This window comes from Anguilla rostrata, chromosome 12 (genome assembly GCF_018555375.3).
Source record: "Anguilla rostrata isolate EN2019 chromosome 12, ASM1855537v3, whole genome shotgun sequence".
NCBI classification, from domain to species: domain Eukaryota; kingdom Metazoa; phylum Chordata; class Actinopteri; order Anguilliformes; family Anguillidae; genus Anguilla; species Anguilla rostrata.
This window is the reverse complement of record NC_057944.1, coordinates 23,496,715-23,514,971: the sequence shown is the minus strand read 5'-3', so window position 1 is coordinate 23,514,971 and position 18,257 is coordinate 23,496,715. Positions and strand designations below refer to the sequence as shown.

The 18,257-nt window shown below is 39.3% G+C and overlaps 1 protein-coding gene across 2 annotated transcripts in view; it reads right to left on the bottom strand.

The window, feature by feature from the left end:
- Window positions 1-18,257, bottom strand: part of LOC135236038 (calsyntenin-2-like) — a 241,257-nt gene that overhangs the window by 135,769 nt on the left and 87,231 nt on the right. For both annotated transcript variants that reach the window (XM_064302186.1, XM_064302187.1), the window contains exon 2: window positions 3,217-3,339. In XM_064302186.1, coding sequence (XP_064158256.1) covers window positions 3,217-3,339 — 123 coding nt within the window. The remainder of the gene's footprint in view (window positions 1-3,216; window positions 3,340-18,257) is intronic.

Genomic DNA, 18,257 nt, shown 5'->3' with positions numbered 1-18,257 from the left:
TGCAATCTCTAAATTGACGGTAAGCTTAGGGTTGTAAATATGCCTACACTGTCCAGAATCAGCAGAGGGGTTCACGCATGAATGTGGCTGTGGTTGCAGACAGTTGGCCATCCAAAGTAGGGTGGGAATTGGACTTGCTCGGGACCTAAGTTGGGAACCAAATTTATATTAAAGAAGTATACTTCCGTTATAGATACAAAAATAATTTCCTTTAATTTTGTCATTACAAAGCATGAGTGCTGGAGATCTGACATGGCATGTCAGCTCTGTATGGACATACACATCAAGTTCACTTCAGTCTCGCAGCCCACTAAATAGATACACGATTAGTTAAAAAATAAATCACTCTTACTTACACAAGCAACATGGTCTCCAAAAGACCAATACCAAATCCTCCTTTTGTGGGGAGTATAATCACATTGTCTATAAAATCTTTCAGGATTAAAAACTCATTAAAAACCTCAACTGAATAAAATAGTCTTTGCAATATAGTATGAGTATTTCCTTTGTTCTTTATGTACAATATTTAAAATATGATTTTGATTACACAGGGAATGAAAATGAGCACACAGACTACTAATTATCTAAAACTTGATTATATCCCAGAACATAAAGAACATTTTTTCTTTTCTTTTTTGGATGAATTTCTTGTCTCTTTTAAAAATACAATTCAATTCATACAATTGCAGGTTTTGCAGGAACAGTATAATGCTAGGGGGTGGAGATGGTGGTAAATCTGGATGGATACAGGAAGCTCTGGCATAATGGCAGCCTAAATGAATGAAACCTGCATGGCTTGTAGTATAAACCAGAGTCATCCTTCAAAGTAATTTGATTGAGAACACTCTGTGCATACAAGCAGACCTACTCTCCGTTCCCCATGGAGATCGCCTACCTAGAAATGACAAGTCATCTTGAACCGCTTGCTCCAGGAAGTGGTGTACACTTTGGGTTCATTGTTGTTTTACATGAAAGCAGGCAACAACGATAGGCACTTAGCAATCACGTGTCACATCCCCACAGTAATTAATGTGGTACCAAGGGGACACACGTCTCTTTCCTCAAACAAAACAAAGCCAGGATTGATAACAATGCTTCAAGTGAAGCATTTCAGACAGGATTGGAAGGCCGAGATGGTGGAAGAAAGAAGGCTCCTTTACTTAATCTCCCTGGCAGCTCTATATGGTATTTAGGAGCTTCATTTTGATAAGAATTATCATGCCATGATAAATAACAAAAAGGCTATAAAGTTTCTGGTTCTTTCTATGCACAACTTTCATGAAATGTCAGGATCATTAACTGAAGATACACCACATTGACAACACTTTACAATAAGGGTGCATTAATTAACATTCGTTAATCATTCACTAATGGTGTGCATACAGTAACTAATGTATTAATAAATACAATATTAAATAATTTCAAAATTTTAGATAATGTTACTGAAGGGATGTATGTTTTCAACTTTACAATAAGAGTCACACAGTGCATTAATGAATGGTTAATTATGGTTTATTGTTGCCTATTAAACTCTCTTATGCATTTATGAACAGTTATGAGAGGGATATGTTTAGTGAATGGTCAATTATGGTTAATTCATTCTTTTATAGTATACACAACAAATTCAGCCTGAAGCTGGGCAAGTGGACAATTATTACCATTTTTAAACATTTATAAAAAAGTATAACTGGTTTTCACCCATTTAATTAGCTTAGCTTCAAACTTCACAACATGCATGCATTTTAAATAACTCTTTTACTAATATCTGTTAATGCCTTAATTAGTATGTAGACTGTCAATACAAGATAACAGAAAAGACTTCTGCCAGATATACTGGAGTTGACATACAGTAATCTTAATATTGATGAGATTATTATGAAGATTAGATACTTTATTCAGTATCTACAAAAACAGTCGCATGCCATCAGCATTATAGTCAAAGCAGATGCTACAGTATGATTATGAATAAAGTGGCATATAAATCAGAGCATATTTGGCCCCAGCAGAGGTGCCTGGAAGACTTCATATATAGTAGTGGTGCAAGAGCATATGCACATTTGTTTTACTAAACAGTCTCAATGGGTCAACTGAACAGTAAATAGCGATACAGTCATGTTGCACATCCACATACTAATAGAGGATATAAGTGGAACGTAAGTTCTACACACTGTCCAGCACAGCTTTCCAATACGCGATTAACTTTCCAAGATACCATATTTATAATAATTTATCTTTGTTTGTATATTCATGTTTGTGTCATCTGTTTTTATTATTGGCAGCATTTGTTTGTTAACCTAACCTTTACGTTCACTCTGTTGGGATGTGCTTCGGAAAAGACATACACATCAACAAGCAAGCATGAGTATTTCATAGCTGCCACAGAGTTCAATTTCAGCCATTGTAATTAATGAGGTGTAAAGGCTATCTGTTCACAGGCTCCTTGTTTAGCTGACAAAGGTTTCAGGGAAAATAACTTGGGTTAATTACACAGCACATTGCGCCCATCTGCATTCTTACTGAATTATCTTTTTAAAAAAATTCCAAGCTGCTGCATAGACAATTTGCATAGATAAAACTCACAAGATAAAGATCCCAAGATAATATCAGATTAAATGATGGAGTCACCTGCCCAATGAGCAGCCAATGACCCAACTGTCTTTAGTGGCCACTCAGCTATAGGGACAGTGAGGTGAGATTCCCCAGAGCCCCAGGCCATATGCTGAGTGGGTAAAAGGCTGGCCAGGCTGGTTTTTTAACCAGCTTCTCTGTCATTTCACTATACCTTACATTTCCTCTCGGTCAGTCGTGGCAGCAGCATGACCACAGAGATATGCCTCACAGTGTCTGTGAGCAAGGAAAACAAATAAACGAGCCCTGTCCAGTTCTGTTTGAAGGACAGGGATTTAAACAGCGAGCTGAGTCAGGCACAGTGTGGTTTCACACCAGAAGCACAAATGCCAGCTGAGGTATTTCACACAACCCGCAGAAATCTTGGCCAAGGAAAGAAACAGAAGTTTCCTTTAAATGCTTGAGAAAGGGAGCCAATCAATCAGCGGCATCCTTCAAAGCCAGGAGAAGGGAGCCAATAATGACAGCCAGGGCCATGACCCACTCTGTCACTTCTCTAGCAGGAGGTGGCTGCAGATGTCTCCATTCCTGATTATTCATTCCCTCCCTTTTCCCTGGCTCACTGGATCAGACACCCATGGGTCTTACCTGCAAAGGGCACTGGTGCATCCTTGTCAAGGGCCACCAGTGGAGGATCTAACAGGACGGTGTCTGTGTTCTCTGATATGACTCCGTGGTACGATGTCTCAATCCAGGGCTTGTGTTTGTTCACTACAGAAGAGAAAATAAGAGGGGAAAGGGGGGGGTTAATGTCAATTGATTATTTCCAGCGAAGGTATTAAGTGATATTGCAGTATTTGTTTCTCTGCTTTATATATTTTTTTAAATGAAACCATCAATAAGCATTAGTCCAATAAGCACAGGCCACTTTCCAAGCTCCAAGGAGACCAACTCATTCTGTAAGAAACATTTAAAAGATTTCTTTCCTGTTTCTTTTTCTTCCAGATGACCCCTGCAGATACAAAGCACTAAACAAGTTGATCAATGACCACAATTGAGCTGCCAACAGTGTAATCTTCACTACACAAGGCCAAACAAAGTTCATAAACAGCAGACAATTAGCAGGCTATAATCAAGCAAACCCTTATGGGCTAATCAACTAGATGCAGCACACTGATTTTTCAATGCATTCAAAAGAGAGATGTATTCCGGTGTAAAATGTAAAGGTGTAATTATGTAAAAATGCTATTCTGTACATTCAGTGAATATAAATGAAAGGGAAACCAATTTCCTTCAAGGTCTGAAATATATAAAAGATGTTTAATATTTTCTATGTAAACCAAATTGCAATGTCTGCAAGTAAATTACAGGACTGCATGTTAATAATACTCATAAATGAACAATCACACACACAATATATATAAAAAAGGCATACAAAAAAGGCACACAAAACTTGGTTATATATATAACCAAATTTTGTGTGCCTTTCTTATAGGCCAGGGCACCTCCTAGCCACACCTCCAATCTCATCTCATTGATTGGAACCCCTGACTCCAATTAGCTTTTGGAGAAGTCATTATTTTGAGGTTCACATACTTTTTCCAACCTAGACTGTGAATGTTTAAATGATGTATTCAGTATTAAACGGAAGAAGTACAATTATTTGTTTGTTATTAGTTTAAGCAGATTGTGATTGTCTATTACTGTGACTAAATGAAGATCAGACGACAGTTAATGAGTAATGAATGTAGAAATCCAAGTAAAGGGTTCACAAAATTTTGCACGGTTAAAAAATAACTGACTCAAACATTACTACTGTATGCAGCCAGGCATATTGTGAGTAAGCAGTATTCTAATCACAAAATACACCAAATCTGAAATCACATCTCCTCACTGAAAAGAACAGAATTAAATAACACTGTTTCAAAGGGAGCCCAAACTCGATGTTATGTTTTTTTTTTTTTTTTGCAAGTCTAATTGCCTTTTTAATCCAGAGAGGAACACACTGTCTGGTTCACAGGCACAAATGATTAGTCAAGAGGATAATGACCCAGCTGCCTGGCATAAGTAAAAAAAAATAAAAAATAAATTAAAAAAACACATCCGGGTTACATTTTGAGGTAAAACGAAAGCCAGAACAGTGTCACTGACTGCACCAGCCACATGGTAAAGCAGCCATGATATTAGGAAAAATAAGACTTAAATAAACAGACATATAAATATGATATATTGTAAACACTGGGGGTGTGGAATCTCAGCAGGGGAAACAAGGCCCATCAGATCACCCTGAGGGGTGTGTTGAGGCAGCACACCGCTCAGTCCTTATCGGCAGAGGAAATTGGTGCTGTTAACACGCTGGGGTGACTAGGAGGCTGAGAATGGAATGGAAGAGGTGACTGTACCCATCCCTGAGTGGTAGGAGAGGCTCTGTTGAGACTCTGCTAAATCTGGGCCATACTGACGCTGTGACTTAAAGAAACGGCAATTCCTGCAGGAGAGGAAAGGCTCAGATTTCACCAGGTTCAAGAATTTCAATCAATCCATTCACAATCCATTCTCCTCAAGTACTTCCTCTTTGTTTTGTGATTGTGTTACTTTGCTCCATTTGTCATCTCCAGCAGCACCCTGCATGGTTAATGAGGGGTAATGACACCACAGACCTTTCTGTTTTTCCTTAATAAGATTTTATTATTTTTAATAGTGATGTAAACATCAACAACATGTTTGCCTTAATTCTCAAATATTAGAGGGGGCTTTGGAATAATTATCTATTCGTTCATACTAATGGAGGCAAATTGATACAGATACAGTTTCCATCATGGGAGGTCCATTGAACCATCTAAATAGGCTTTAACCATGTTTGAGAGACCAGCCGTTTCATATGACTGAAAAGTAACAAATGGATATATTATTCTCCTAGTAAACTGAGAAATCAAAGGTTCTCTTTGATGGGTACGTAATGACAACTTTGGCAATAATCAGATGAAAAAATGAATAAACATGCATCATTTTCTTCAAAGGTTTTTACACTCTTAATTTAAACCAACCTTTCTATTCAAACATAAAAACTACAAAACATTATATAATGTATAACATTTTAAACACAAGATTGAATATTCTTTAAAAATATAATGTAGTGCAGAGGGGCTTCTTTTTTAACTTGTGACCTTGTGAGCCCATTCAGATTACATCTGTAGAGTTAATCTGAAATAACTGATTGTTGTCTTGTCTCCCACATGATGTATGCTGCATGCTGCAGTAGCCAGAGGCTGAATTCTCACACAATCCACCTGTTGGTGCACACTGATGAAGGCTAAACAGAGAACAGAAAACCCAGGGAGGTGGGGGAATGATCCTCTCTAATTGTGTGACCTCATTTTAACAAAGAAACACATCCAACATCTACATAAAACAGAAGTTAAATGGCATTTGATAACCAAAATTTGGGAATGGTGAGAAGTCGATTTTTTGCCAAACACTGGCCAGGCACATTTAAATGCACGGACATGTCATTCCCTTTTTTTTTTTCCTGTTTTTTAGTTTTCACCTGTTTTTATCAGTGTTTTTTTCTTTTACTTTCACCCAAGCAGAGATTCAAATATTGTGACCTTTCCAGCGCTGGTGCCTTATAGAAATGGCAGCACAGGATCTACTGTGGGGCTCTGGGTATCTCGGAGATGGCCGCTCTCATTGGCAGATGGAAATGGAAGCTGGCCGTAGTCACATGCCTGGTAACGGGAGCGCAGGACGCAGGTTTGAGCACGTGCTGGACTCCTCTAGTCATGACGAGTGAGGTCAGGCCATGTGAATTCAGAGGGATGTACTGCTGTGAACTGTCCTGTGATTGATTGAGGAAGAAAAGACTGGATTCACCCTCTGGCTGCCTCCTGCATCAGCAGTGGCAGGAACAGAAGATTGGCAAAGTATTCATTTGCTGTCCGTCTGACTTTTTCAGACCGTTATTTTTCTGCAGTTTGTTCAGTTCAGATCGCCCTTGAGCATTGTTTGCTGTTTATAGCCAAAAATAACATTCCCCCTTATGTACTCTAAATTAGTCTCTTAGCAATATATGTAGGTACAAGTTATGTAAAGGTACTTATAAGCACATATAAGCACAAATTTGGATAAGATATAACAAGATACATCAAGTTTATGTCTTGAGTCATCCAGAGGTATAGACTATATTTACTTCAAAAGTAATGCTTAGGAAATGTCACACAGATCAATTATAATAAATTAAACCTGTTATTGATCAACTGTTGAAAAATGACATATGAATGAATAATCTTCACTCATATGTCACAGGACTTAAGACCTCACAACGAGTCATGAGGCTTTACTCATCAAATATATTGATAACATGGGTTTTCTTGGTTTATCCTTTACATATATAATTGTGAAAACAGTCATGCATGCTGTATAATGAACCATATCTTCACCTGCCCTACCCTACATCAAAGCAAACATAGGCAAATACTAGTCACACATCTCAGTTTTTTTACTCCTTTTAAAATGTCTCTCTCATTCACTACATATATAGTATAATGTAACTGAATAATGAATGATGTAACTGTTTTAAGGAACCTACGTATAATAGATATATTTTGATATTTATTTTATTTGATCAATTTATAGTTACAAATGACTCCTATTTCCAAAGTGTAAAGTAGGGGGTAATCAACAACACAAGCATAAACCAAAATGCAAGTGAATTAATTTTCTCAAGAAAGGAGGAATAGATATTTTTGCCGATCTTGTAGAGTGAAATGGACATGGTATGCTGCAGCAAATTATGTGACTGACCTTTCAGCTGTCTTTCTGATTTTCCCTCTCACTTCAACAGTAATTAAATCCAGAACCACAGATTTAACTTGACAGATCATTTCAAGCATCTCTAAGATGATGCAACATGTTATTAATCTCTGACCAGATGACATGGTAGCAGTTATCACTGCCTCAAACCACATGGCTTAATGGACGATGGAGGCAAGCACTCCCAGGAAAGGAAAAGAGAAACACGTCTAATTAAAAAGAGATCTGCAACAAATTAAACTTTGACAGATAGAGTCAACATAGAAGCTACGCTGAATAAATTATCTTGATGAAAAGCAAATGCACAGAGGATTGTTTGCCATCACCTTGCCCCAAAGGCAATTACAGTTACATCACGAGCAAGTAACCTGAACCAACAGTGTGTGTTTCTCATGTGTCACTTTCAGCGGCTTGTGTTTGCTCCTTTCTTCAGTATATGTGCTATACAGTATTTAACAGAACAGCGAAGATTGTCACCGCTTTCCTTCTCTCGCATACACTCTTAGATGCTCTTTCCCTTGAGTATCTCTGTACCTTTGATTCAGAGAGCAGGGTGCCTGTGAATAGGGCTGACATAACGTACAGTATGTAGTGTACATGATCTGAAGGGCTTGCCAGTCCTCACTAAGCAGTAAGAGATGAAGCGTAGATTCTGTTTTAAGATGAGCCTACAACGGGCAATGACCCAGACTTAAACCACAAAAAATACATCACTCCTGTTTCTTTGAGCCAATCATCATGTGGTGAATGAAATCAGGTTTGGGGTGTGCTGGCCTGAATTACTGTTTTTTTATGTTGATTAGAGTTTTAGTTAATTAATTCACATCCATGTGCAAATTTAAGATGACAAGGTTACACGCAACCAATCCCAGCACTGAATTGCACAGCTACAACATACTGCTTACACTTTGCTTCAGTAAGTGTTCTTTAACCCAGAAGACTTCTTTGTTGAGGCAAGAGGGACATGCTGTCAAATGCTTAGTCAAGAAAAGCTGATGATCTCAGAATAATATGGAATACATGAAAATAGAATAATATACAATGGCTCATCCTTGGATATGCTATTTATTTTCACTGGTGCGATGTTCTGTCATATTTTCACCCTTACTGTGGAGGCACTTTTTTCGCCAAGCTGACATTCACAGGAATTTGTTCTCCTCTGTAAGAGGAAAATCTTTCTTTCTAGCTCTAAGGCATGTGCAGACATTTCAGTTGTTCCATTCATGTCCGTGTGAGGATATCCTAAATGGATTGAAAAGTGAATATCGGCCTGGGCCAATCAAATCTCTATGAATTAGTAATGGACCGGAGGGAAAGTCAGTTTTCTTTCATTTAACTGCAGGGGGACATATCTGAGAGTCATGACACATGTAATTATATTAGAACCAATCCGTCTCACTGTCAGGTGTAGTCTGTGGATTCCCGTTGAGAGATACGATCTGATATGAAGCCAGGCGCAGACTGCAGCTCTTTATTTATTAATATTTCTGTTTGCGTGCACCACTGGACCTACTTTGTATCATTTTGTCAAGGCGGTCCCTCAAAGGTCTGCCTCCAGCTTTCTGTGCAGCGTTCTAAATATTTAAACTCCGTGGCAGCGCTGACCGAATGACACCAGCAGATGTCCAGAACCCCTGCAATGTACCACCCAGCGCACAACGCAAGAAATCTAGACAAGGGAAACACCTCCAGACCAGCATTGCTCATCAAGCTACACACCAGTATTTTCATTTTTTTCAAGCAGAGGCAGTTCAACTTTTATTTCACTAGCATGAGCGCAATTTAGCTACAACAGCATTAGTACTAGCCACACAGCTCAGTAATAAAATGCCATATATGTTTGAACTTGTACTACAAATATAGGAGAAAGCAAGTACGATTTGGATATGAGGTGCGTTAAGCCAATGCTTGTACACTAGCAACAGTTAGTCTGTTGGACATAGGCTGGTGTAGTTTAACAACATTAATATTAATGGGGATGTGCCAAATTACAAATTACAGCAGATGTAGGACACAGCATTACTTGTAAAATATTTTGTTGGTTCAAGTGAAAATGCAAAACACACAATTCCACAAAATCTGCTACATCCACTTTCTATTAATGTCAAAATGTCTGTGTGTTAAATTAAATCTGCCAATCTATCAGTGGTAGTTTTTGAAAATTGCAAAATAGCAACAAAAAAGTTGTTTCTATTTCTTTTTTTTTTCATCTTTGTCATTTGCCTCCTGAAATTAGAATATGCTTGGCTGAAAAGGTCACAGCAGTTTCATTTGTTTGGCGTGTCTTAAGAGGAGGTCTGAGGATAGTAGATCCTCTGTTCTCGTAAATGCATGTTTCCTGCCCTTTTCATGGTTCTTTCTTCGGAAAAAGAACCACTGGCTGTTTTGTTTTGCTGTTCGGCGACCCAGCCATTTTTGCAGATGGGTCTTATTAACCTGTCGAAGTGCAGGAGTGGGGGGGGGGTGTTTTACTTGAATAACAAAAGCAAAAGACCATCTGAGCTCTGTTAAAAGCCTGAGGGTTCACCCATTAAGGCAGAAAACAAATGTATGCATTAAAGTGATATACAGCAAGGAACCCAATAAGCTCAGCCAGTGCTCCCAAAACGACAGCCCCATTTTTCCTGCCAGTAATATACTGCAGCCTACTCATCACATGCCGCAATCCCACAAATATTTAAAAAAAGGAATTGAATTTGTCAGACGGGCTGCTGAGTTCATAAGGGATGACTGGTTATTGATGAAAATGGTGACATGTATAATGAGCACAGCATGCCACTCATCTTTTTTACCAGGTCTTTTCCAATGCCAGAAAAAGCTACTGCAACGTACTAAATTTAATATGTTCATCTGTGAAAATCTCATATTCTGCTCTGATGTACAGTTAGTTTTTAAGATCATTCACAACATGGCACCACTCGCTTCGAAATAGTTCATTAAGTTCTGCTCTGATAACAACAGCAGAATTACAAGGTCCTCAACCATGGGTGACTGTGTTGTCACAAAATTTGCGGGCTTCTCCATTAAGGCAGTTAAAAAATGGAACTCTCTCCCCTCCCATATTAAAACGTTCCCAGATTATTATTCTTTTTCCACAATGTTAAAAGGATGGATAAAATGTTTTATTATATGTGGTCCCTATTAAATAAACTTTTAAAATAAAATACATAAAAATGTAACACATCCAATAAGTAACATAATCGTGGGTATTTAAGATGCAATTGTGCAGAGCCAGTAAATTCAGAAGCATAATTGCCAGCTATTTGTCAAATGCAGTTCACTTTATTTTATAAAATGGTACAGAAAATAAAAAAATAGAACAGTCATCAGAAGCCAGGAACCATCATCAAAGCCCTTCAGCTGAACTTCCATCTGAAGAAGGTCTGTTTTACTCCTTGCATGGTTAGAAATTGAGAGAATATATGTAGGGAAAGGGGGGAGCATTAGTTTTACTACAGTGCTTAATTATTTCCTTTGTTTGCACAAGTCCTCTACATTTAAGAAACACCGCCAAATGCTGCTAAAATGCAGTCATGATATACTGCCAGTACCCTGACACACAGGCAGGAGATACTGCCAGCACCCTAACAAGCATACAGAATACTGCCAGCACCCTAACAAGCAGACAGAATATACTGCCAGTACCACGATACACAGTCAGGAGATACTGCCAGTACCCTAACAAGCAGACAGAATACTGCCGGCACCCTAACAAGCAGACAGAACACTGCTAGTACCCTAAAAAGCAGACAGAATACTACCAGCACCCTAACAAGCTGACAGAATACTGCCAGCACCCTAACAAGCAGACAGAATATACTGCCAGTACCATGACACACAGTCAGGAGATACTGGCAGATATTATACTAAAAGAAGCATGCTGTGATTTCTCTGGTACACACAGAGGAGTAGCTGGAGAATGGTACCTGAAAATCAAATGAAGCTAGAAATGGAATGGCAGTTGCATTATGCCATCACTGTGCCCTGCCTTACTACTGTAGTAGCTGTTTTTTTAGCCACTTCTCACCTGTGTATACCTGTCTCATCTATGAGGGTCTGCAGTGAGGCACAGCTTACCTGAGCATGTAATTATAACAATACTGATCTGATATATTTCTGTGCTGAAGGACATTGCAGCACCTTAGCGTTAGCTTAGCTTAGCGTTAGGTTGATGGTCATCCAAAAACAGCAAATGAACCAGTGGCAAGAGCAACTAGTTACTTTACTGAACAGCAGTGCACAGGCAAGTGTTTTAGTGGCATGGTGCCCAGGATTCCCAGGCCACGTTTCATCAACGTTTCTTAATAAATAAATGCAAGAGTTGTTTTTTTCTTCATAAAATCAGTTTGGCAGGTTCATTTTGATGATGGCTGAACTCTTCAAACTGTGATTCAAAGATTTTTTTTTAAAATGCTGCCATTTGATCATCAGTCATATTTACATCAGCCACAGTGTTTTCCAGATACGAGTAACAGCAGAGACATGAGAAACTGGACTGTATAAAACAGGAAAGATAAACTGTCTTCATTTCCGCTGAGTTCATTTCATGGCTCCTTCTGCCCTGTGATGAAACCTCCCGGGACCTTTCATCTGCACGCCTCCGAATATTAATGAATGAGGCCGTCTCCTTCTGCAATGTGCCCAGTGCCTCTACGGTAGTGTTACCCATGGTGATCCCGCTAACCCCGTCACCATGGTGAATAGTGGCCTGACCTGAAGGGCGTGTCGACCTGCACTCTGCACTTCTCTGAGAGTGTGTGTGTGCAAGTCCCGGGGGCTAGCGAGCATAAGCCTACACGCAGCCACAGCTGCTCCTGCAGCTTCATACCCAGCTCTTATTGTTCTGATGACGCACTGGAGGTGAGCTAATGCAGTTAGACCAGGATAATAACAGCCTGCTGTCTCCAGTCCCCAGGATGACGGCATCTTGGGGGAATGGGTAAAGGAGGCGGAGGAAGTAGGAAGCGGGGGAGGGGGAAGAAAAGGCCCACTGACTGGGCCTGAGTGCTCTTCAGACACATGAAGGTGAGCAGACAGGCCGCTGTTACCCTAGGAGCGCAAAAGGTTGTTTCTGCCGTGTTAATCACGCAAATAGCACACAAAGTGTCTGTCAGTGGAAAGTGCCCAGAATGTTTCTGAGCTCACGATGTGGACAGACTGGCTGCGAAGTTCACAGTCTCACAACCTGCACGCACAGCGGTCGGTAAAGTTTTCACCGCGGCAGAAAGACTCTCACTCTTCCGCGTCTGTACATTCACCGTGAGAGGGAAGAAAACTAACGTAAACCTGGGGTTCTCACGAGTGCAGTCATGTTCATTTTATCAAAAAGAGTCAGATCTGTTTTTATGAAAAATGTGCACCCAACCGAGGACCTTTTCTGGTCACAGCACAAAGAAGGCACAGCGTAGATTTCTGGCCCCAATTGATACCTGCGGTCAAAAGGGTCAAATCTTGATCAATATTTTCTTTTTCCCAGGGCGAAAAGCCTCATGGCTCATAAACCTGTAAAGAGTTGGTTCTGTGATGGGAGGTTATTTCTTTGCCTGCCAAAGGATAAATCCATTCTCCAGAAGAATAAACAAACAAATCCCTTTGACAAGTCCTCTCTCCTCTCGCAGATCTGAAGTCACCTCCTAAACCATGCTTTCATTGAACCGTCAGTTAGCACACCTCATCAACGGCTCAATGACAAGTACCAAAGACAAACTGCGTAATTAAATATGTAACAAACATGCAATCAAACACCCTCACAGTCCTCCTCCAGGAAGTAATGCAGCTCTGACATTTTCAGGTCTTAGCTCTCCGGTGATGTCACAGACCTTGCAAACAGCATATTTAGGACTGTACTATAGAAATATTGCTACAGGGCTCAAAATTTGGCATTTGGCTTTGCTTAAATTTGCTTGATTTGTACCAGTGCTGATTACTCAGATGGGAAAATGGTTCCTGAGGCATAATTTAGTCTTAATAGAACAATGACTTGCATCACCCACAAGGAAAATTGAATTTGTTACCACTCAGTACTAAACACAAACAGTCTCTCTCTCTCTCTCACACACACACACACACACTTGCTACTGGCTGTAGATTCTTTTTGAATGTGCCCTCCAGTTGCACAGTGTTCCTCTGTGTGCTTTCATCTTTCACTTTCACCTGGTGACACCTACACACAGTCTTCACAAAATTGCAATTTAATTTGTCATACAGGCAAAGGTACCACAGGCAAGAGATCTCAATGCATTGGGACCTGGGTGAGCTGGTGCCCATGGGCATTGCGATAAATGGTCCCCCCAGGTACACCGGATCAAACCCCACCCCCTTCCCTGTCACAGATGTGCCACTTCAGCTTTTGCCAATTTTGCTGACAGTGTTTGGGGGGGGGGGGGTGGTTTCATGTCCATTTCTTTTTCACCTTTCATACAGTAGCATAAAGGCAGTGAACTACTCAGGTTTCTATTGCATCACTGATGATGTGTGTGCACGTATAAAAATTCGTATAAAATTAAAATGACAAAATGGTATTCTCACCCTTCCATTCCTTTTCATTTTTGTTTTGGAGAAGCCTGCACAAAATGAACTCAATAATAATATCTTAATATAGGTCTTCCCAGTTCACAACCATGAACATAGAAAGAGAGATCCACTGCAATAAGAATCTAATTTCACATTTTCCATCCAAATATTAAGAAGTTCACTGACTGAGTGACCCAAGTCAATCTCTTCACGTCCCAGCAAATATTTGAAATGTCTGAGTATACAGTAGCCTTTAGCAAATTATAAGACACTCCATAACCTTTGCAACCAATTAACTGTCCCTGGAGTTTTTTACTCTTTGGCTATGACTTTCCCAGCTCCTGGAGCAGGCTTGAAGCAAAATGTCAATTTATCCTCTGACAAACTCACCTCACTTTTGGTTCTAATTTATTGTGCATAAAATGATGGAAACAAAATGGATGTTATGTCATTTCTCATACATGCTAAATGGTTTTCATAAGTGAGGTTGATGATAACACTTAGATAAGATCAAACACTCCCATTCTTGATGGGGTAGTATATCAAGACCAGTGGCAGTGTCAGCTATATTGGCTGAGCTAAGTATTTGGTCATGGCCGTGTGTAAATTCAATAGACAGACGGTCATAGTTTTGGGGGCAGGAAAGCAATTTCAAGCAGAGAACAATTCAGATGAACATCTTGACCAGCACATAACAAGCTCTATATTAAGGTTATTAAATCCCGTATGCCACTTTATTGTTGATAATTCTGATACTCAGTCTAGCATATAAAATAGGCTATTTGCTGTACAGTCATTTAAAAAAAAGGCCAAGAAATAAGCCAGACATTATCTGAACAGCAGTCATGCATGCAAGCTTTCAGGATCTGCTAGAGATGCCATTGAAAGCAGTCCTTTGTCAGGAACTGACATCCTTCTCTCTCACTGGTTCATGTAGTATAGCAGGGGGCGGGTCTGGAGCTTTGCCTCCCATCTCTTTCTCATTATCACTGTGTCTGACACAAAATCATTCTTCAGGCACAAAAAAACAAGCAAAATAAAAAGGTGAACTCTAAATTTCACGTGTTCTTTTCATTCTTGGAATGTACAGATGGTCTGGATAATTCACCGACTATAACGAGAAGCTGAACTCAGCCTCTCATTTATCAAATCACCTTTCTTTATTTATTTCACTCTGTGCAGCAAACCCTAGGATCAGTAATTAATCTTACAGAGAAAGACAAGACTGCAAGGTTCTACTTATCTGCGATATGTGTGCTGGTCGGTTCTGTTTGCAGCACATAAATTCTAAACCCATTGTTCACTGACAGTTTCTTGAGGCAGATTTCTGCCCTTGTTGCCTTTTACTTAAACAGAGACAGAGTTTGTGATATCAGCATGGCATTAAGACATGATGTGATTTGTATTGACAACGTACCCTATATGACCAAAGGACAGCCCTTGGTCTGGGGCTATTGTTCATGATTTGGGCTAGGCCCCATATTTCCAGAGAAGGCAAACCTTAATGCTACAGCATACAATGGCAATTCTAGACAATTATGTGCTTCCCCAACAGCTTGGGGAAGGCCCTTTCCTGTTTCAGCATGACAATGCCCCTAGGCAGGAGGTACATATAGAAATGTCGATAGTGTGAATGAATTTGACTGGCCTACACTGAGCCCTGACCTCAACCCCATCCAACACCTTTGGGATCAATGGAAAGCCAACTGTGAGCCAGGCTTAATTGCCCTTGCCTAGTTTGTGCTGCTCTGTCCTGCTAGAGCTCAGACAGGTGTCTCTGTACTCCAAAAAAACAAACAAAAAAAAAAAAACTGCAGTTTGTCCAGAGCACGCAGTCTACCTAGAAGGAAATTCACTCACAGTATTGATTTTACTTGTACACCTTGAGGTTTCCAAATAGCATAATTAGAAAGGCCATTTGTGTTATCATCAGAGTCCTATGGTAATGTTTGCAGTTGTTTACATCAAACAGAGAATAAATCACTTTTCATTCACCTTGCTAATTAGGACCCTGACTTTCAGGGAAGCATAAATCAACGGAATAGTGATAAGCAATGATTAGGAGGGTGTTGCATACATCTGAAAAGCAGTCACCTGATTATGGGCCAGCTGTCCCGTTACTGGGGGTTAAATATGTGAAGCCCACAAAGACACACTACTGAAAATGCATTGCAAATGGCTTCAAGCATTGTCCCACAAATGCCAATTCCTTTCATCACACTACATTTTTCTGAGACATACCATTGTCAGCTGCCCTCCATGTGTTGAGGACATTATTCCTCATTCCTGAAACTGTGAACAGTAATGTGTACAGTGTTTTGCTTCCATGTCATCTTAACTACGCCTGTTTTAGCTTTATTAACACCAGAAGGTCTGTTTTTTCTGCTTAAGTGTTAATCAAAAGCATAATAAATGTAAACAACAAACTTAAATTTTACAGGCAAGCAATCAGATATAATGTCACAAAATTTGAAACATCTGTACAACCAAAGCACTGAATAAATTGCCACAATTCCGGATCACTAAACATTATTGTCCAGATGTGCTAACCATCAGAGCGAGGATTAATACAAAGTGAAACTGTCACAATTTGCAATAAGAAGTCTTTCCCTATTTAATAAGGTGGTTCACATGAATTGAGCCAAGAGCAAGTGGTGACTGACTTTTTGTGGCAGGGCTAACACACATGCGACTGGGAAAATTGTGTATATTGTTCTACAGTTTAGCGCAAGAATATTGTCATGGCTGCAGTAATTGTAGGTAGAAGCAAAGACATACAGCATCAGTGATTACACATTTGAACGAAGGAAACATTTTCTACCAAAATGTCCATCTTTTAGTTGTTTGAAAAAAGAATTATTAAAAGCTCCTAAATCACACCTGGACCTGCAGATTACAACAGGTGATGACCCAGACTTGAACCACAACAAAGCAAATACTCCTGTTTCTTTGAGCCAGTCGTCTTTCGGTGTCGGAAATTTGGGTTGTTTGTTGATCAGAATATTTACACAGCCATTGGTAGCATTGCGAGATTCAAAACGAAAGTGCTTAATTTGAATGAAAAGTCAAAGACAAGATGTCACACTCTAGCTAGCTTGCTCATCATGAGCAAATTAAAACAGTAAATGCTCCTAGGTTTTTTCAATATTATAAATAAAAATGTGTTTTGATCAGACTGCCAAAACATCATTTGATCTTTATTTAATCTGGCTGTTTCATCCTGCTTCCATTACAAGTGTCATAATAAAATTATGAATGACATGCTTTTATTGTGTAATCATTGTGAGTTGTTATATTATGGAAAAAATAGTTATTTATCAGACCACAAGAGAATTAGTGTTAAAAAGCAGATTTTAAAATAACCTACGTTCAAAAGATGCAGCATTTCATGGGCTAGCCTAGCGCCACTACTGTTCAGGTCGAGATGGTACAAATCTTGCAGCATGTTTCTTGTTTTTCTGAAATTTCTATTGCTTGACATGCAAGTTTTTGCTGCAATGTATTATAGCAAGGTTCACTAATTACTGTACTTAGCAAATATCCTACTGAATTTGCTTGGGTACATATGTTTTTGTTTTTGTGAACTCTCACTCATTTGTAGCAGTGTTAACAAATTCTGCTGAAAGTACCATAATTAGCGTGAAGCCTTTTAAAAATAATACTGAGCACCTGTCTAATGTTTTTAAAACTCCAAACACACGACAGCTACCACCTATTCCATTTACTACTCTAGTCTCTGATCTGATATATATATATATATATATATATATATATATATATATATATATGATAAAGACAGTAACTCCACACATTTGTAAAACATGGTAAAACATGTAATGTAATGTAATGTAATGGTGGAGGTAGTGTTATTGCTCGGGCATGTATGGCTGCACATTGGAACTGGCTCACTTGTCTTCATTGATGATGTGACTGCTGACGGCAAAAGCAGGGTGAATTATAAAGTAGAAGCAGGGCCAAAGAGTGGGATGTTCTTGACTGTCCAAGTCAATCACCCATCCTGAATACGACTGATCATGCGTTTCACTTGCTTGAAGATAAGGATCAAGGCAAAACACCCAAGAAACAAACAGCGACTGAAGATGGCTGCAGTACAGGTCTGACAAAGCATCATCAGGGAAGATGCACAGTGTCACTGGGTCACAGACTTCAGACAGTCATCAAATGCAACGGGTCTGCAACCAATACCCTCAAATTAAAGCTGAGAGTCTGCACTTCAACCTCATTTTCAATGTTTTATTTAAAATCCAATGTGGAGTGGAGTACTGAGCCAAAACAACAAAAATTGTCACTGTCCCAATACTTTTGATTTTAACTGTATATACATGTACATACATTATAAATAA